The sequence below is a fragment of the Lithobates pipiens genome, unplaced genomic scaffold (genome assembly GCF_037356315.1).
Source record: "Lithobates pipiens isolate NorthernLeopardFrog02 unplaced genomic scaffold, aLitPip1_a1.2 Scaffold_19, whole genome shotgun sequence".
NCBI classification, from domain to species: domain Eukaryota; kingdom Metazoa; phylum Chordata; class Amphibia; order Anura; family Ranidae; genus Lithobates; species Lithobates pipiens.
In genome coordinates this window covers 190,715,578-190,737,818 of record NW_027507764.1, presented here as the reverse complement: position 1 = coordinate 190,737,818, position 22,241 = coordinate 190,715,578, and the positions used below count along the sequence as shown (strand labels likewise).

General features: G+C 42.1%; 1 protein-coding gene across 1 annotated transcript in view; it reads left to right on the top strand.

Moving 5' to 3' along the window:
* The window catches only part of CNTNAP2 (contactin associated protein 2), a 2,388,168-nt gene that overhangs the window by 992,131 nt on the left and 1,373,796 nt on the right, over positions 1 to 22,241 (top strand). The window contains exon 4 of the mRNA XM_077491601.1: positions 1,676 to 1,823. Coding sequence (XP_077347727.1) covers positions 1,676 to 1,823 — 148 coding nt within the window. The remainder of the gene's footprint in view (positions 1 to 1,675; positions 1,824 to 22,241) is intronic.

The window sequence follows — 22,241 nt, the reverse complement described above, 5'->3', positions numbered from 1 at the left end:
TCCTAGAGGAGACTGCAAATACCTGCAGAAGTCACTAATGTCCTGTTTTTGTGGCTGAATGCTGAATTGTTCTGACAGACAATGCTTTGACACTTCCTGATTGGGTCAGACCTAGATGCTATCTTCTGCCAGGAATAAGCCAGGAAGCTTCTTCACCATCAGGGAGTGCCAAAACTTTCAATGCAAAAATATCCCAGCATCTGACCATAAAAACAGGATATAATAACTTCAGCATGATTTGTATAAACGCCTATAGGTGTCTTCAGATTATTACTAAATCAGATTATATTCTAAAGTTGGCCATACAAAAAAATTTCGTTTTTAGACCAAATGTTCAATTTTTGTGGGGTTAAGGTGCTTAATGCGACAGTCAATTTTCATTTCATGATTGAAAATGAATGATAATGAATGAACGCACATTTCAGATTTTTTTTTTTTGGGCAAACAATTTTCTAATTGATTGTTTAAAGAATAAGTTCCCCTTTCCTAACATTTTGCATATTACACCCATATTTAGGATGTAATATTCCTGATGCAGCAGCCCCCACACCCCCCATTTCTCCATTGTGACAGCGGGGGAGGGATGTTTTCCCCCCACCCGCTGTGACAATTAAAAAAAAACAGCCATGCAGGGTGTCGCCCACCCGAGTGCGTCACTCATTCTCAGAGTTCTGTGAATGGTGGAACTACAACTACCAGAGTGATAATGAGCCCTCTAGGTAGTTCAATGATGCTACCTGTCATTCAGTAACTGCCTGCCCAAATGAGGTACTGGCAGATAGCTATGCTGACAGGCTGCTGATCATGGGTGCAATGTTTCACAAGCTTCTAATTAAAACAAATAATAAATGCAATTTTTTTTACCTGAAAAAATATGTGCATTTCATATTTTTTTATCCACAGGTGAATTTATCCTTTAAAGTCTTTAAAGTGTAAAATGATTGGAAAAATATTGAAATTTGCTGGAAAAGGTACGATACAATTATTGGGCCATTGAATGTTAGATCGAAAGAACATTTCTATTTTTTTTTTTTTCATTCATTTTTTCTACTCATCTATGGCCAGTTTAATGGATGAGTCCACTAACCCATCTAACTCTGTAAAGAAGAAATCAGTATACATACCTTTTTTGAAGCTTCCGGTCGTGGAAGCTCTGCAGAGGACATAGCCAACAATGGCTGTGAAATGAACGGGGCTTCTGTTGGCTGTGTCCTCTGTACCCACTTCCACAACGAAGCTGCAGCTGACGGCTCAGCGTGGGATCGGATCAGATCCGCTTTATAAAAGGTATGTATACTGATTTCTTCTTTACAGGGTTAGATAGGTGAGTGTTAGATTGTGGATGTCTGTAGATGTAGAAATGTTATTGTCAGAGTGCATTTATCCTTTAAGTAAAATTGAACACCTTCAGGTATGTAATACTTCTTGTGGAGATCAATGGACCTCCCCTTACAATACGTTTATTAAAAGACGGAGTCATCTTTATAGGCCTTATTCAAGGTCTGTATATACTTTCAAAACAGAGATGTGCACTGGCTATGTTTATAAAATGTTTGACCCAGATCAACCCCCAGTTGCTGCCTTCCATTTTTGACTTGCTACAACATTACATTACTTTTTGTCTGATTGGCAAGACTAAGAATTTGTTTGATCCATACTACCTATTTTTCAACAGGCATTTCCCGGTAATGGAAATTCAGACACTGTTGTCCGACATGACCTGCAACATCCGGTGGTAGCTCGCTATATACGCATTGTTCCCCTGGACTGGAATGAAGAGGGACAGATAGGATTAAGAGTGGAACTCTATGGCTGTCCATACTGTAAGTTCATTTACTTTGAATGTTGTTCAATAGCCTTTTGCTTTACTTGTGTATGGAATGGATATGATCTCAGTTTTTTTTTTTTTCTATCTTTATCCCATTGGAGAGATTTCCTTTTACTTTCTCTCCTGGAAAACCAACAAGATCAGTGAGAGAAAAAGCTCTCTGAAAAGAGATGAAATTGCCTAGTAGACAGTTATCATTGGAAGAGGTGTTCCATTGGAAGATTTCCCTTCACCTAATGTTTTGGTTACAAGAGTAACATTTTATAAGTCCCATAACTTCCTGTTCAAGTGACATTGGTCAGCTGGTCAAATACAGAGGGCAAAGTCTCCACTGGAGACACAGACAGCTCCTCCCCAACATGGAATAAAGGTTCTACTGTAGCCATGGATATACTTTAGATGCAGTCTAATCGTTTTTTCATATGAGCCACTGTATACTAAAGGGTCACTTATCAGTGGTTGACTACAGTACTTGACAGGGCTGGACTCTGCTGCCAAGACCAAACCGTACAGTGTAAATCACTAATTTTAGAAAACTAAAGCTTCCGTGAACAAATCATATTATTTGTAATGTAGAAATCATGATTCAAATGTAGAAATCAGGAAACATTTGACTGATTGCATGACTATATTTTCAAGCTTTAGCTTAAAATTAAGTTTTCATAGTACACAAACATGATTGGACTATGTGCCATTTAGTTGTAGAATAATTTTGCATGAAGACATTGAAAAATACACCGAAAAATACACCTACAATGCAGTTTGAAATCTAAAACAAGTAATATGAACATCAAAAATTGTCAGAAAAAATACAATGCGGTTTAATAAAAACATTTAAAATTAAAAGTAAATAAAAAAAACGAAATTGTTATTTACCAGAAATACTTCAAAAGGCTACTTTAAAGCAGACATATCGAAAGTGGTTACAATACAAAAATTGCAGCTGTCATTGCTGTTTTGTTTGCTTCTTTCAAAGATGTGAGCCGTGGGTCTGTCATTCTGATTCTATTTTCACTGCTTATTGAGTCCCTGACGTTAAACAAGCATGCAGTTGGTCGAGTCTGATATTTCTGAACTCTCAGCCTGCATACTTGTTCCAGGTTAGCAACTCATTAGCTAGTAAAGCCAGGATTAAAATGAAAGCCTCAGATCTTGCACCTTAAAAAAATAAGTTAGCAATGGCATCTCCCATCGTTCTGTCAACAATTTAAAGTGAACTAGAACACAAACAGTGTTATTGGGAGCATTTGGTAATAATATTTGTGCCTAAGCAGTACCCTGAAAATGTTACTTTTTGTCTTGAATTTCCCCTTAAAAATAGCAGTGCATTTTTTGGTATATGTGAGTGTGTCTAGGCTCTTCTGGGACTATGACTTTATAGCTGTGCAGCTCTATATAGCTCTAGCTACAGCTTTAGATCATCTACAGCACTGCTGCCGTTAGCTACTACTTTCACAAAATTTGGGGAGAGATTTGGTGATGTCATTACTTTTCTGCTTTTTTTTCTTCCTTGCTTGAGGCTTCGACATGAGGTAGAAAAACCCATGTCTTTACCAAGATGGCTGCTTCTACAAAGAGACACAGGGCAGAACAAGTTGTAATAAGATAGTTAGGAACAGGCCCTATAGATACAGTGCCTTGAAAAAGTATTCATATCCCTTGGCATTTTCCACATTTTTTCATGTTACAACCAAAAACATAAATGTATTTTATTGGGATTTTATGTGATAGACCAACACAAAGTGGCACATAGTTAGTAAGGTTGAATAAAGACACCAGTCCATCCTGAGTGAGTGTCTACAATTGTCCCTATCCCTGTACATTGCCCACTCACATCGGACCCTACCCTCAAGGAGCCCACAATCCAATGTCTCCATTTGTATACTAGGGCCAATTTTTTTTTGGACAGAAGCCAATTAACCTACCTGCATGTCTTTTGGAGTGTGGGGGGAAACCGGAGTACCTGGAGGAAACCCAGGCAGGCACAGGGAGAACATGCAAACTCCAGGCATTGTCGTGGTTGAAATTCAAACCAGGGACCCTTTTTACTGCTAGGCAAGAGTGCTAACCACTACACCACTGTGCCGCCCAACACATAATTGTGAAGTGGAAAAAAATGATAAATGTTTTTCAATTTTTTTTACAAATAAATATCTGAAAAGTGTGGCGTGCATTTGTATTCAGCCCCCTTTACTCTGCTACCCCTAACTAAACTCTAGTGGAGCCCATTGTTTTCAGAAGTCAGCTAGTTAGTAAATAGAGTCCACCTGTGTGTGATTTAATCTCAGTATAAATACAGCTGTTCTCTGAAGCCCTCAGAGGCTTGTTAGAAAACCTTAGTAAGAAAACAGCATCATGAAGGCCAAGGAACACACCAGACAGGCCAGGGATAAAGTTGTGGAGAAGGTTAAAGCAGGGTTAGGCTATGAAAAAAATATCCCAAGATTTGAACATCTGATGGAGCACTGTTCAATCCATTATCCGAAAATGGAAAGAGTATACAACTGCAAAACTAACAAGACATGGTTGTCCACCTAAACTGACAGGCCAGGCAAGGAGATTAATTAGAAAAGCAGCCAAGAGGCCCATGGTTACTCTAGAGGTGCTGCGGAGATCCGCAGCTCAGGTGGGAGAATCTTTCCCCAGGACAACTATTAGTCGTGCACTCCACAAATCTGGCCTTTATGGGAGCAAGAAGAAAGACATTGTTGAAAGAAAGCCATACAGAGTCCCATTTACAGTTTGCAAAAAGCTGTGTGGAGGACACAGCAAACAAGTAGAAGACGGTCAGATGAGACCAAAATGTAACTTTTTGGCCTAAAAGCAAAACGCTATGTGTGGCAGAAAACTAACATTGCACATCACTCTGAACACACCATCCCCACTGTGAAACATGGTGGTGGCAGCATCATCTTGTGAGGATGCTTTTCTTCCACAGAGGCAAGAAAGCAGGTCAGAGTTGATAGGAAGATGGATGAAGCCAAATACAGGGCAATCTTTGAAGAAAACCTGTTAGCCCTTGTACACACGGGTTGGAAATTCCAACCACAAAATCCATCAGATTTTTTCAGACGGATTTTGTCCGAAACTGGTGTTGCATACACACGGTCAGTCAAAGCTGATGGAAATGCTGATCGTTCGGAATGCGATGACGTTCATTCGTTACGATCTGAGCATTCATGGCACTTTGTCCGATCGGAATTCTCTACAAACAAGCAGACAAAGTCCGATCTGATCATGTTGTCGGAAAATTTTACATCCAGCTCTCAAACTTTGTTGGTTGGACATTCCGACGGAAAAGTCAGATGGAGCCCACACACGGTCGGATTATCCGACAACGCAGTCCAATCGGACATTTTCCGTCGGAATGTCCGACCGTGTGTACAATGGCTTAGAGTCTGCAAAAGCCTTGAGACTGGTGTGGCTCTTCACAGATGCTCTCTATCCAATCTGACAGAGCTTGAGCTATTTTGTAAAGAAGAATGGGCAAAAATGTCGCTCTCTAGATTTGCAAATCTGATAGAGACACACCCAAAAGGACTTGCAGCTGTAATTGCAGCGAAAAGTACTTCTACAAAGTATTGATTTAGAGGGGCTGAATACAAATGCACACCAAACTTTTCACATATATATTTGTAAAATATTTTGAAAACCATTTATTATTTTCCTTCCACTTCACAATTGTGTGCCACTTTGTGTTGGTCTATCACATAAAATCCCAATACAATACATGTACGTTTTTGGTTGTAGCATGACAAATGTAGATAATTTCAAGGGGTATGATTACTTTTTCAAGGCACTGTAAAATTGAAATCTTTTTGTCAAGCATTCTTGTGCTTCTGGAAATGCATGACAAATTACCAGGTCTGAAAAGGGAGCTTATAGGGGAAATATTCGAAGGGAGACTACAGGCAATGCTAATGACTAGTCCTTTGCTGTCGGGGTGCCTTATTTTAGGCACAGCTTATAAAGTAACTTCCTATTTAAACATTTTTGCTTTAACTGTACAATGTTATATAACAGAATGCAATTGGCCTCTTAGTAAATGTAAATATAATGCCAGATATTTAAAGTTGTGGTTTAAAGTTAAAGAGACACTTCAACACATACTACATTTTTACAAAATGTGTTTACAGCTTGTTTAATAATGTTCACTGGAATTTTAAACTTAATGGTACTTGAAAGGACAGAATATTATAAAAGAAAGCATTTTCTGTGCTAAAATTGCTTTTTTATACATTTATGTACTTGTATTTTCTAAAATGAGATTAAAATAGAGAAAAAAAAAACATTAATATATAGAGAAACCTGAATCTCCTTGGAATTGAGGGACTTTGGCAATCGTAATGAAATCCCATCTCTGAAGGCACAGTAGAAATAAAAAATACTGTATTATTGAACAGAGTTTCCTTATTCTTTCATAATGTTGAGAGGATGAGTGATAAGCCAATCTAAATTGTGTCATAATGTTACATGCAGCATTTATTTCTCGACTCCTATACAGCTCAGCGAAAGACAAACTTACGCTCTAAATATATTTTTCTTATTTTGCATTACACAATATTTATAAAATCATACAAATATTATCTGTACAACCTTGGTTTGTACTGTTATAGATCATGTTAATAGTAAACAAAAATATATAACTATATTTCATCTCCTCCAGTCTAGCTCTAAAATAAGGAAGTGGTCCATGCACTGCATTCTTGATTATTTGTATTGTGGAAAATACATGTTACTGCTGTATGAGATAGATAGATAGATAGATAGATAGATAGATAGATAGATAGATAGATAGATAGATAGATAGATAGATAGATAGATAGATAGATAGATAGATAGATAGATAGATAGATAGATTGATTTACTGGTGGGTTGAAGGATACACTGAAAAACAAGTCCATTGGTGTTTATGTTGTCTACATTTCTGTGAGCCATTAGATACCATTGCATGTGTTGTTTTAAGGTACCCATTAACTCGAGAGGAGTTGCTTGACCCAGCTGTTTTTGGTTCACATTAGGGATGAGCCTGATGTTAGAGCTGTATGACATGTCTTCGCTTTCACCGTTTTTTTTATAAATGAGGGCAGGGCCACATCGTGACTTACCCGGGTAACCCCACCCCCCTCTGATGCACGGTGACTTCCCAATGGTTCCCCTGGGGTGTCAGAGGGGGGCAGGGTCACCCCTTTATGGAACCAGGTGGCCCGCCCCCTCTGACGCTACAGAGAAGCCATAGGGATGTCCCCATGCATCAGGGGGGGTGGGGTCACCCAGCAACATCACCGTGTGGCCTCGCTTTCAGTTATAAAAGAATTGTCAAAATTAAGACACGTCATACTGTGGGCGCCTCCCATGGAAGCAGTTTGTTTGCGCTTTTTTTTTTCTTTTTTGGTCTGTCGGGGGAGCAAGAGAAGAAGAAGACTTCGCGGGACAGTTTTATTTTTTTAATAAAGGACTTGTACCCAAGCCATGTCATGTAATTTTTACCATTTTCACACTTTTTTTGTGAAAAGGTAGAGGTACATTTGTACCCTGTTACCATTTCACACTGGGGGGAGGCTGGGATCTGGGAGTCCCCTTGTTAAAGAGGGCTTCCAGATTCTGATAAGCCTCCTGTCCGCAGAGCCCCGCAACCACCGGGCAAGGGTTGTGGGGATGAGGCCCAAAGCACCCTCCCCATGTTGAGGGCATGTGGCTTGCTATGGTTTCAGAAGGGTGGCCGCTCTCTCGCCCCCCTCTTTTCCTGTGGCCGCCAGGTTGTGTGCTCAGATAAGGGTCTGGTATGGATTTTTTGGGGGACCCCATGCCATTTTTTTACATTTTGGCGCAGGGTTCCCCTTAAAATCCATACCAGACCTGAAGGGACTGGGGTGACTACTGCTATGCGGGCCCAAAGGATGCACTGCTTGAGGTATCACCCTTATTGCCTGCCAAGGGCTCAGATGTATGACCTGATTCAGCTGGTCAAGAAGCTGAAGGGGTTATGTCCAAGGTGAGGGAGCATTGAAAGGCAGCAGAGGGAAATCAGCAGCAGTGTCTGGGAACTCATTAAAAGAGAGACTCACAAGCTGTGTGGTAATTGTGAGCTCTCAAGCAAGCTGAGATGTGGGCTGCTAACCCTCATTATGACCTGCATGGCACCCTTACTATGGAGGAGCCTAACCCTTGTATGGGACCAAAGGTTGGTGGTGAGCCTGCGATTTAGTTTTGCGATACCAGGATTTGGACTGTTTATTCACTTTGGCTGAAGTAAATCTTCTTTTTATATATTTGTTATTCAAATAAATCAACTGTTTTGATTTTACCACACTGGCTGGCAGTAATTCCAGAGCTACCCCAGATCACAACTGATTTGGGTTATTGTTACCAAAGAAATGAAGCAGAACACATTGTGGCCTACATTTATAAAGGAAGATTATTTGTTTGCAAAATTGTATAACAGACACTAAAAAAATGTAATAGTTTTTCACTTATATAGCAAAAAAAAAAAACAGTAGTGATTAAATACCATCAAAAAACTCTATATATGTGGACAAAATGATATACATTTAATTTGCATACAGTGTTGCATAAACAAGCAATTGCCAGTTAAAGTAGCACAGTGCTGAATATCTAAAAATGTCCTGGTCATGAAAGGCATAAAACCTTCTGCAGGTCAACTGGTTAAAGTTTAAGATAATGAGCAAGGAAAACATGTGGAAAATGAACAAGAAACAATGCAACCATGCTAAAGCACAAAACCAATGTGTTTATTGACTACAAGACAGCAAATCTCGTTGTCATGCAGTCTTTAAAACATTTATTTAAAAAATTCTGACCTAAATACTTGAAAACTGAATTGTGATGGCCAATTCAAGAACCATTTAAAGATTGTTGAGCTTTCCTTATTATTTTGCCCAACTATAGCTAGCTATGATCCCATTGCTAAACGAAATAGTGCAAAGAGCAATGATAATATCAAAAGTACAGTAACACAAAGCAAATAATCAGAATTCATCTTGCCACTTGATCTGGCACATTAGATTATTAGATATTGCGGCTCATATTATTGCTCTAAGCTCCTGTATTCCTGGAGCATAGCACATACCACAAACTGGAATGGAGCCATTTCGGTCCGTGGTGTGGTCTTTGCTCCAAGAACACAGGATACGGGAGTCGGTGCTATTGTACAACAACTAGCTAGCAATCCCAGCAGTATCTTTCCTCTCTTCATACTCTGTGAGTGATTTCCTTTGGAGTTTGTATGATTTGAAACACAGCCATGAGGAGAGATCACAGGAGCCTCAATCAACTGTTTCAGTTGTGCTGCACAGTGCTGCTTTCACAGTCTCCTAATGGCAGTGAGTTACTAATTCCCAATCCACATATCTTTTCTGCCCATTGAACTGTTGTATTTACCAACTCTGATTACAGTGTCTGTGGATACACAGTTGTTTCTCCATTCCTTTACTCTCTCCTCATCCCCAGGATTGTTCTACTATAGCAGCCTTCCCCTCAGCTATGGATTGGTGTTCTTTGGATTTTTTTATTTTTGCAATGGCCGGATTATATTCAATAAGACTACCTGGCTGGTGATGTGGTCACTTCCATCTGCACTCATCCATAGTGCTCCATTGGTGTATTTATATGTTTTGGTGGTGTCATATGCTCTGTTTTTTGTCCATAGACAACGTTGTCTATATATGGTGTTAGGTGTAGGATTCCTGATAATTTTTTTTATATAAATTGGTTCTTTTTTGTTATTAAATTAGATTATTTATGCGTTTTTTGGTTATTATTTCCCTGGACACTTTCTGTGAGGCACTTGGTACTGTGTCCTCTCTCTGGCACAGTGCACAATTTTTCATATGGTCTTCTTGGCCGCAGAGTCCAACTCTATCTGAGTGTGTGAATAAATACCTGGTGGTACCGTGGTGTACCTTAATTTAGTTGGTTCCCTTTCCATCTTTTTGTTATATACCTATACTCCTTCCCCCTCCCTACTGCTGTTAAGAATGTCCCTTAGGGAGTTTGAACTAGAGAGAGAAAGCCTAAAGGCAACCTTCTTCTGCTGTGAAAAAAATCCTATAGTTACATAGTTAGTCCGGTTGAAAAAGACACATGTCCATCCCATCCAACCTACATAGGAAAAACACTCACACATTGAAAACCTCAATATATGCAATCCTATACCCACAGTTGAACCAGAGGAAGGCAAGAGCAACCTAATAAAGCCTCATACAATGTGCTCAAGTGAGGAAAACAAATCCTTCCTGATCCTCCAAAAGCAATTAGGTATTCCCTGGATCAGGAAACTGTGTGAATCCTGTGCCATTGGAATATAATAGAATATTGTTCAAAAAATTCTAACTGGTCTGATCACTTGTTTCATTTGTATTGCTCTTCCATGGTCCACTATTTAGAGTGTTTATGCTTCACACTGAAAGCTTACTACATTATGAGAATCACCATTATTGTGTAGTAAACCTTACCGATGTAGAGCGGTTGTTGGATGTAATACTTTAAATTTTACATAACAAACATATATTACAAGCTTGTCAACTTGTTCACTACACAGAACAGATATCACTGGTAATTAAAAGTACCAAGTAGCTTTAAAGAATTTTAATTAAGTAACCTTTTTTCATCACTTATTTTCTATTAAGATTTTTGAAAACAAAAATATATTAAAATTTCAGTGACAGATTAATCACATGAAAATGATTTTTGTGTTTTATTACAGAAATATTACCTAATATAATAGCTCTTAACAATAAAGTTACTTGTGTATATTGATAGAATTTATGAACTGCATAAACTAATGATTCAGGTGGAAAAAGTGTTCATTTTGCAAAGAAATAGGAAAACACCTGCTGCAGAAACCCCATGCTTTTACTAGATTTGCAACTTCAGCTCCGGAAGGTTTTATCTCCTTCCTGACCGGGCCATTTTTTGCGATACAGCACTGCGTTGCTTTAACTGACACTTGACTGGTCATGCGACACTGTACCCATATAAAATTGATGTCCCCTTTTCCCACAAATAGAGGTTTATTTTGGGGGTATTTGATCACCTCTGCGGTTTTAATTTTTTTTGCTATGAACAAAAAAGTCTGACAATTTTGAAAAAAAAAAGTTTTCTTACTTTCTGCAATAAAACATATCCAATTAAAATTTGAAAAAAATTAATTTCTTCATCAATTTAGGATAATATGTATTCTGCTACATATTTTTTGTAAAACAAAATCCCAATAAGCATATATTAATTGGTTTGCGCAAAAGTTATAGCCTTTATATGGGATATTTTTATTTATTTTTTATTATTTATTTAGTTGCTAGTAATGTCAATGATCAGTGACTTATAGCATGACTGCAATATTGCTGCAGACATTCTGACACTGACAGATACTTTTAATTTGTAAATATTCTTTATTAAAAGTTTTGGCATACATCGTTAATAATACATGTAATATTTTGACAGATGTTTCAACTGGAGCAAGTTAATTTCAACTCATGAAACATATGCAGAACAAGTAGTCAAATTCAGACTAGGTTGTAAGGATATGACTATACCTATACCTGGAGGCATTCATGGAGATGGCTTCAGAAGGGTGGGGGGAGTGTGAAGAGGAGGGGGGGTACCAGCATAGCAATCAAACACAGTAAAATTCCTGGCTACTATTCTCTCCATCTTACACTGGATATTGAGATCTGCAAGACTGGATGCCAGAGAAGGGGGTTTGTAGTTTTCCATTGTCTGGTGATATTTAACTTTGCTGGAAAAAAAAGATGTATTATTACTACTCTTGATCTGGACGTAAATTTTTCTATACCCGGGTGGAGTAGAGCTAATTCCGGAGAAGACTTTGAGGGTATTTGTGATATAGAGGAGATTAGTGAAAAGATTTGTCTCCAAAAGGAGCTAAGGGATCTGCAAAACCAGAGGTGTGTTATAGTACCCACGCTGCCGTAGGCCTTCCAATAGGTATTGGCCGAGTTTGGGTATATTTTTGATAACCTGTAGGGTGTTAGATACCACCTATGTATAGTTTTCTGCTGGTTTTCCCAGTGGTTATTGCAATGGGATGTTGCGTGAATGAATTTGAAGGCCTTTTCCCACATACTGGGGTCAACTTGACATTTAGTTCTGCTTCCCATTTTGAAAGGGTGTTTTTTTTGGGAGTATGGTTGTTGGTCATTTAGGGCTTTGTACATCGTGGAGATACCATGCTTTGCATATATGGTTTGGGAGTAGAATCTGTGGAATGTTTCAGATACGGACTGTAGAAGGGAGCTTAGAGGTTTTGAGGAAGTGGCTTATCCTTGTATAGTTGTAGGTCTTGGAGATAGGTAGACTAAATTAATTTCAGAGGGCACTAAATGCTTTCAGTGATTGCTGGAGTCTGAGGTCGATTAGGGAATTGATCCCATATGTATGTATGCATATGTATGTATGTATGCCAGTGTTGGCTTTAAGGTTTGAGATTTGACTTTCTAACACTTTGAGAGGGATGGGGTAGGTGTGTAATGGCTGGTTGGGGGGTGTTAAGGGTATGTTTTTTCCAGGCCAACAGTGATGCTCTGACTGCTGGAGAGAGAGGTGCCATAAGTAGAGAGGAGCATGCCATGATGAGAAGGAGGGTATCTAGTAGTGTATTGGTAATGGGATGAGGGATTCCATATCTGACCAAGTTTTGTTGGGGGAAGGGTGTCACCAATAGTACATTAGGTCTAGGATAGCTGCTTAGTAATAGGTACGTATGTTGGGTAGCCCGAATCTACCCTTGTTGTGGTGTCTCAATAGTATATGGTGAGCACATCTAGGTGGTTTGTTATCCCATACGAATTTTGTGATTTGTCTTTGTATTGATGAGAGAAATGCATGAGGGATCAGTAGTACTACTGTGCAGAGGAGGTATATGAGTTTGGGTAGAATAATCATCTTGAAAGAGGCTATTCTTCCCAGTTTGGACAGACCAGAAACTCGTAGATGTTTAAGTAATTGAGGAAGTTGCTTTTGGAAAGCTCTGAAATTCAGATCATAGAGTATGAGATAGCTTGGGCAGCCCATGAATAAGGGAGGTTCATTTTTAAAAGAGATTCTTTCTTGTCAGGGAGGTTTAGTGGGAGGATAAGGGAACCAGTAATGTATGCCGAATTTAGAGAGCACCGCCTTCAAAAATCCCCAATGCACTTTGCCAAATGCCTTCTCTGCATCTAGGGGTAGAAACAGAGAAGGTGTCTGCAATTGTTTGGTCTGGTGGATTCGATTGATGACCCTCCTAGTCGCATCGGGAGCTTGTCTATCTGGCACAAACCCAACTTGGTCTGGATGGACTAAGACTGGGAGGAGGGGCATCAATCTGGATGCTACAACTTTGGCAAATAACTTAACATCAGTTTTAAGAAGAGAGATAGGCCGGTAATTGTCTTATTGTCATATCTAGAGGAAAAGAACCAGAGGAGGCAGCAAATTTGAAGAGTGTAGTGATATGTGGGCAGAGAATGTTGGTGAATTGTTTGAAATATTCATTGATAAAACCATCTTCCCCAGGAGACCTATTGCTGGGAAGGGTTTTAATTGCTTTTATAATTTAATCATTTGTGAAGGGCTGGGATAGCTGATGAAGTTAGTTAGGGGTGATGGCTGGGAGGTCAACTGATGATAGGAATTTTTTGCTAACTGGTGCATAATGCGCTCCTTGACTGTAAAGAAATAGATGCGTGCCAAAACATCTCTGAGAGTAGAGGCTGATAGGTGGGGAGGTATGAGTGTGCACATTAGGGATTGGATGAATTTTTTGTTAGGTTAGACTGCTGGACCGATTCAGGTGTATTACAGAATTTTTTGTTCCTTAGTTGTTCCTTCGAGAGCGGTCCTCTAGGTCTGCCAGCTTGAGTCAGATTTGTTGTAGTTCATCCTCATGGCCAGTGACTGCGTCAACCATGTCATTATGAGCAATGTACAAATCACCCACTGTGGACTCTATGGTGTTAATATGTTTATTCTGTTGCTGCACAGAAACAGAAAATGATGATACAGCTGTGGGCAGATCAGTGTACAGGGTCTGCTTAAGGGATAGAAGCATGTTTTTCATAGTTTTCTCATTTGCTGATTCAGACAGAGGCTTGTCTGAATCAGGGAATGATTCCAGCACTGATGAATGCTGAGGAGGAGGGAGAGAGAACAGACAGGAGGCTGTGCTGGGCTGTGTGTGCTCCGGCTCTGTTGTACTGAGCCTCTATTTAGCTGGGCTTGCTGTGGAGGGTAAATTAGGAGGGGAAGACTCTCCCTGGTCATCTATGGAGGAGGGTGTCCACTGTTCTGGAGGAAATCTTGTCCTGGAGGAGGTGAGGAGAGCCGTGCTGATCTTCCACAGGTGCTGCAGGCGCCATCTTTGCCATTAGTGATACCAGCCAGAGAGAAGAACGCTGTCAGCTTTATGGGGGATTTATACTCCTTTCTCAATTTTGACATAGCGGCCAGGTGGTGTGGGGGCGTTGAGGAGTGATGTGAGCTAGTTGTTTGCCCTGTATATAGTTGCTGTGTGGCCACTTTAGCTGATTTCCCTGAGGAGCTGAGGAATTAGGCAGCCATTCACTAAAAATATGCACTGTCCCTGTACTGATGACACTTTCTGGGAACATATTAGCATCAAAGGTGATCAAAGGGTTAACTGTGTGCTTAGCCTGTATTTATGTGTATTATGGCAAGTGCTTTTAACAGGGGAAGGCATAAATCCATGTCCTGCTTTGCAGAGGCACAGGATCCATGCCTTCCCCCTAGACAGAACTGCAATCTGCATCTGTAACGAACAATCTGTTGCTGTCAGCATACATCAAGTCTCCAGTACCCAACAATCAGCTCCCATCGTGTATAATCACAGGGTGTATAATCACAGCAGGAGCAAGCTGCCTGCAGTGCGCATTCACACCCGCTACCCGGAAGAGCCAGATCACATATATATTCATGATCCAGCACAGAGGTGGCGTCCTGTAGGAGTAAAACTGCTATAGTGGGGACCTTAAGTGGTTCATTGCAGAAACCACAGTGTATATGTCAGAAACAAAGCAAATCTGCCACGTTTCAGCCTACACGGCTTTAGTCATAACTATTTATTTAACCACTTCTGCCCCGGACCAATTAACAGCCTAAGGACCAGAGGTCTTTTTACAATTTCGCACTGCACTGCTTTAACTGGTAATTGCGCGGTCATGCAATGTTGTACCCAAACGAAATTTGCGTCCTTTTCTTCCCACAAATAGAGCTTTCTTTTGATGGTATTTGATTGCCTCTGCGATTTTTATTTTTTGCGATATAAATGGAAAAAGACCGAAAATTTTGAGAAAAAATGATATTTTCTACTTTTTGTTATAAGAAAAATCGAATAAACTCAATTTTAGTCATACATTTAGGGCAAAATTTATTCAGCCACATGTCTTTAGTAAAAAAAAATGTCAATAAGCGTATATTTATTGGTTTGCGCAAAAGTTATAGCGTCTACAAACTAGAGTACATTTTCTGGAATTTACACAGCTTTTAGTTTACAACTGCCTATCTCATTTATTGAGGTGCTAAAATGGCAGGGCAGTACAACCCCCCCCCCCCAAAATGACCCCATTTTGGAAAGTAGACACCCCAAGGAAGTTGTGGAGAGGCATGTTGAGCCCATTGAATATTTTTTTTTGTCCCAAGTGATTAAATAATGATACAAAAAAAAAAAAAGTTTACAAAAAGTTGTCACTAAATGATATATTGCTCACACATGCCATAGTTATATGTGGAATTGCACCCCAAAATATATTCTGCTGTTTCTCCTGAGTACGGGGATACCACATATGTGGGACTTTTTGGGAGTCTAGCCGAGTACGGCACCCCGAAAACCAATCACTGCCTTCAGGATTTCTAAGGGTGCAAATTTTTGATTTCACTCCTCACTACCTATCACAGTTTCGAAGGCCATAAAATGCCAAAATAACACAACCCCCCCCCAAATGACCCCATTTTGGAAAGTAGACACCCTGAGGAAGTTGTGGAGAGGCATGTTGAGCCCATTGAATATTTTTTTTTTGTCCAAAGTGATTGAATAATGACACAAAAAAAAAATTTTTTACAAAAAGTTGTCACTAAATGATATATTTCTCACACATGCCATAGTTATATGTGGAATTGCACCCCAAAATATATTCTGCTGCTTCTCCTGAGTACGAGGATACCACATATGTGGGACTTTTTGGGAGTCTAGCTGCGTACGGCACCCCGAAAACCAATCACTGCCTTCAGGGTTTCTAATGCCGCGTACACACGATCAAACAATCCGGTGGAAAAGTCTGGCAAACTCAAGTCCGCCAAACAATCCCCCCGTGTGTAGCCTCCAGCATACTTTTTTGACCCGAAAGTACGGCGGACTTAGAATGCCGTGTTGCACTCCAATCTTCCCGCCGGACTCGCATTTCGGTGGACAATCCGGCCGTGTGTATGCCAGTCCGCCGTACTTTTGAAATGAGCGGACTTTTCCCGCCCGGAGAAAAGTCCGCTCATTTCGAGCGGGTCTCCAGGTAGGCGGGGCCCGCGAAGGAGACGTCACTGGCCCCACCGCCTGGTATGGACTTAAAGGGGAACCCCAACGCCGAAAAAAATCGGCGTGGGGGTCCCCCCCAAGTCCACAACAGACCCTTGTCCTAGCACGCTACCCGGCCGGCCAGGAAAGGGGGGGGCGAGCGAGCGCCCCCCCTCCTGAGCCGTACCAGGCCGCGTGCCCTCAACATGGGGGGTGCCTTGGGGAAGGGGAGGCCGCGCCCCCCCCACCCCAAAGCACCTTGTCCCCATGTTGATGAGGACAAGGGCCTCTTCCCGACAACCCTGGCCGTTGGTTGTCGGGGTCTGCGGGCGGGGGGCTTATCGGAATCCGGGAGCCCCCTTTAATAAGGGGGCCCCCGGATACCGGCCCCCCACCCTATGTGAATGAGTATGGGGTACAATGTACCCCTACCCATTCACCTGTAAAATAAAAGTACAAAAAAAACACAACACACGAGATAAAATACTTTATTGCACAGCTCCGGGGGTCTTCCGTCTTCGGGGGTCTTCTCGCCGGACTCCTCCGCTATCTTCTTGTAGCTCTTTTGCTAGCGAAGGAGTCTGGCTTTCTTCCTCGCCGCCGGCCTCTTCTTCCGACTTCGGGGGTCTTGTCCCCCTCTTCGGTTCTTCTGCCGGGCCACCGCGCCTTCTTATAGCTCTTTTACAGGCGGTGGCCCGGTCTTCTGTCGCCGCCGCCGCCTTCCATTCTTCTTCTTCTTCTTCTTCTCCAGGAGATGTTGACTCGACGATCTCTCCGGCCGGAATGCCAGGGACGCGCTGCGCTGCCACTTATATAGGGACAAGGGGCGGTGTCACATGGGTTTATGTCACATGGGTTGGTGTCACATGGTGACCCCGCCCCCTTACGATGTCACAGTCCCGGAGGATGCTGGGACTGTCGCCATGTGCCATCAACCCATGTGACCAACCCATGTGACATAAACTCATGTGACACCGCCCCTTGTCCCTATATAAGTGGCAGCGCAGCGCGTCCCTGGCATTGCGGCCGGAGAGATCGTCGAGTCAACATCTCCTGGAGAAGAAGAAGAAGAAGAAGAAGAAGAAGAAGAACGGAAGGCGGCGGCGGCGACAGAAGACTGGGCCCCCGCCTGTAAAAGAGCTATAAGAAGGCGCGGTGGCCCGGCAGAAGAACCGAAGAGGGGGACAAGACCCCCGAAGTTGGAAGAAGAGGCCCGCGGCGAGGAAGAAAGCCGGACTCCTCCGCTAGCAAAAGAGCTACAAGAAGATAGCGGAGGAGTCCAGCGAGAAGAACCCCGAAGACGGAAGACCCCGGAGCTGTGCAATAAAGTATTTTATCTTGTGTGTTGTGTTTTTTTTGTACTTTTATTTTACAGGTGAATGGGTAGGGGTACATTGTACCCCATACTCATTCACATAGGGTGGAGGGCCGGTATCCGGGGGCCCCCTTATTAAAGGGGGCTCCCGGATTCCGATAAGCCCCCCGCCCGCAGACCCTGACAACCAACAGCCAGGGTTGTCGGGAAGAGGTCCTTGTCCTCATCAACATGGGGACAAGGTGCTTCGGGGTGGGGGGGCCGCACGGCCCCCCCTTCCCCAAGGCACCCCCCATGTTGAGGGCACGCGGCCTGGTACGGCTCAGGAGGGGGGGCGCTCACTCGCCCCCCCTTTCCTGGCCGGCCGGGTAGCGTGCTCGGACAAGGGTCTGTTGTGGACTTGGGGGGGACCCCCACGCCGATTTTTTTCGGTATTGGGGTTCCCCTTTAAGTCCATACCAGGCGGCGGGGCCAGCGACGTCTCCTTCGCGGGCCCCGCCTACATGGAGACACGCTCGAAATTAACGGACTTTCCTCTGCGTGTGTGGGCGAGTCCGTTCATTTCAAAAGTAGGGCGGATAGTACGGCGGACTTAGTACGCCGTATTAGTCCGCTCAAAAAGTGCCGTGTGTGGGCAAGTAGCCCGTTCGGAAAGTCCGACGGACAGTCTGGCGGGAAGTCCGCCAGACTAAGTACGTCGGACAGACGGCTACGTGTGTACGCGGCTTAAGGGTGCAAATTTTTGATTTCACTCCTCACTACCTATCACAGTTTCGAAGGCCATAAAATGCCAAAATAGCACAAACCCCCCCCAAATAACCCAATTTTGGAAAGTAGACACCCCAAGCTATTTACTGAGAGGCATGTTGAGTCCATGAAATATTTTATATTTTGCCACAAGTTGCAGGAATTTTACAATTTTTTTTTTTTGCACAAAGTTGTCACTAAATTATATATTGCTCACACATGCTATGGGCATAAGTCAAATTACACCCCAAAATAAATTCTGCTGCTTCTCCTGAGTACGGGGATACCACATGTGGGGGACTTTTTGGGAGCCTAGCCACGTACGGGACCCCGAAAACCAAGCACTGCCTTCCGGATTTAAATATAAAATGCTACCAAAAAAACTGTTAGTGATCGCAGGGATCAGGCTTGACTCTGCGATCGCTGCAGTTATGTGTTTAGTGTTTTGTAAGTGACAGTGATTGATCGATACTGCACTTGGGTGGGCTGGGCAGAGGGGCAAAACGCAGGTGCCAGCAGGTATCTGGGCTGATCCCGCTAACAATGCGTTTTTTTGGAACCCTAAACTGCTGGGGATGCAAGTATAGATCTGATCAGATCAGATATTGATCTGTTCAGATTTTATACCACTACGGGAGGTTTATGCTTTGCGTGTGGGTGTTAGCGGTACTGGCACTAACCTAGCGCTGCCTGGGGCGACGCAGACCCTGACCCTAAAACCTAATTGATATCACCCGCCGGGTGATCAGGGGGTTAAACCTTTATTGGGTAATAAATGGTGGGTGCCCTGATGCTATAAAAAGCAAACTAACCAGAGTCACCCGCAACACTTATACGGTGATCACTGGTGAAAGGGTTAACTAGGGGCAATCAAGGGGTTCAAATTTTTACTAGGTAGTATATGGGGGTCCCTGGCGCTATATAAAAACCTGACAGGGAACCTAAATAACTAACTGGCTAACCAGCGTCACCAGTGACACTTATACTGTGATCGCTGGTGAAAGGGTTAACTAGGGGCAATCAGGGGGTTAAAACCATTATTGTGTAGTATATGGGGGTACCTAGCGCTATAAAAACCTGGCGGTGAACCTAAAAAAGTAACTAGCTACCTAGCGACACTAGTGACACCAATGCAGCGATCAGAAAGATGATCGCTTAGTGACACTGGCAAAAGGGGGTGAAAGGGTTAACTAGGGGCAATCAGGGGGTTAAAACCATTATTGGGTAGTATATCGGGGTACCTAGTGCTATAAAAAGCTGGCGGTGAACCTAAAAAAATAACTAGCTACCTAGCGGCACTAGTGACACCAATGCAGTGATCAGAAAAACGATCGCTTAGTGACACTGGCAAAAGGGGGTGAAAGGGTTAACTAGGGGCAATCAGGGGGTTAAAACCATTATTGGGTAGTATATCGGGGTACCTAGCGCTATAGAAACCTGGCGGTGAACCTAAAAAAAAATAGCTACCTAGCGACACTAGCGACACTAATGCAGCGATCAGAAAAATGATCGCTTAGTGACACTGGCAAAAGGGGGTGAAAGGGTTAACTAGGGGCAATCAGGGGGTTAAAACCATTATTGGGTAGTATATCGGGGTACCTAGTGCTATAAAAAGCTGGCGGTGAACCTAAAAAAAATAACTAGCTACCTAGCGGCACTAGTGACACCAATGCAGTGATCAGAAAAATGATCGCTTAGTGACACTGGCAAAAGGGGGTGAAAGGGTTAACTAGGGGCAATCAGGGGGGTAAAACCATTATTGGGTAGTATATCGGGGTACCTAGCGCTATAGAAACTTGGCGGTGAACCTAAAAAAAAACTAGCTACCTAGCGACACTAGCGACACTAATGCAGCGATCAGAAAAATGATCGCTTAGTGACACTGGCAAAAGGGGGTGAAAGGGTTAACTAGGGGCAATCAGGGGGTTAAAACCATTGTTGGGTAGTATATCGGGGTACCTATTGCTATAAAAACCTGGCGGTGAACCTAAAAAAATAACTAGCTACCTAGCGACACTAGCGACACTAGCGACACTAATGCAGCGATCAGAAAAATGATCGCTTAGTGACACTGGCAAAAGGGGGTGAAAGGGCTAACTAGGGGCAATCAGTTACAGAGCAGATTAGTATAACTTGTTTATTATTTTAATTTAAAAAAATTCCCTCAGTAACGTTAATCAGGCAGAGCAATAATAAGATTTGTAGCTAAGCTGTAGTTTTGTAGCACAGAGGTGGCAGATTTTTATCCTTTGTGACAGTAATAGGCAGATGACCGGTACGCTTAATAGAGCGATTTGGGGGTCCATCCTTTGCCCTTGAGAGCATTCAAAACACCAATATCAGTGTTTTTAAATACTTTTCAAAAGATCTGATTTTTTCTTTTAAATGGCGCCGATGGCATCTGGGTAAACCAAGAGTTATGTCATTGCTTGCGGGTTGCTTGCTGAGACCAGATCAAAGCCATTCCCGTATTTGTATGGGTCTTCAACTAGCTGGCAGATGTGCTGGGTAGTAGCATAGGTCTTCCGGTGGAATGGGAGAGACCAAGCAAGCCACATAAGGAAGCTGGAGGGAGGGCACACTCCCTTTCACTGCTTGTAATAGTGATTGAGTGGATAGTTAGAGAGCAGAACATCTAGCCGACCTCCAGCATGTGGTTTCATCTCAATATCAGGTCTTATGTGAGTATTCTCAGCTATGACTAGCCATTTTTGTCAACTACTTCTATCCTTCCAATTGGTAGTTATTTTAGATCCCTTTAGTGATTTTTATCTCCCTTCAGAACATCGATGCACTTGCTCCTGATAAGTGGCTTGGAGGCCACAAAATGTGTCAAGCCATTTTGATGCATCCACTTGATATCAACTATTCTAGATAGGGTTAATAACATTTTTATTATACCCGATCAAATGACAATGTTCATTTACCTGGGGGAACATGATGTCCTTTTTTTTATTGTGTATGTGTCATATTGGTTACAATTCATACTATGTATATATGATACCTCATATGCCTTTATGCATGTTATATTGTTCTATTTAGGTCATATTTGGTTTACTAATAAATATACAGATGTTCATACATATGTGGATTTGTTTGGCTCCACCGCACACACCTCATTCAAAGTCCCAACCCTCCCCCCCTTTTCCAGGAAAATAATTCCCGTCCCTATCCTGTGAGGAGGCATTGCCAACAACTTTATTACCAAACCCAATTTTCCACTTATTGAAGGTTCTGGCTCTCTTATTTACTTACAGGTTTCTCATAACCCTCGCCCCCAAAAAAAGAAAAAGAGGGCTACTCAGGTAAGTATATACAGTATCTGGGATAGGGGATGGCAAAAAGGATAAGAGCACTTTGTCTGAAAGTACACTTATCTTTTGAAGAGTATGGCCTACTTTGTTAGGCCCATCATACAGCAGACATAGCCAATATGCTCACTATTATGGTCCTTTACTTATGTAAAAATGACTAAGTAATGTTAAAATCATTGCTGCCAGCAGCAAAGTATTCAAATAATATTTGTAAAAAGATAAATATTGCTCCCCAGTGGATGGTTTGATTTAGTATGTGCTAATTTTAATGCCAGTTTTAATGCATCTTTCAAATTTATTAGCACCTCTTTGCAAGTTTGGTGCCAAGAATGTCAGTCTGTTAACTTATAAGGGAAAAGGGGAATAAAAAGCCTGATAGTTATTAGCTTTAGGGATGGCCGCATGTCAAAGCCACTGCAGGTGGTAATGCTCTTCCTGTTATTAACAATTATCACCACAAGTGCAGAAGTCCACATAGGAATATAATTCATCCCA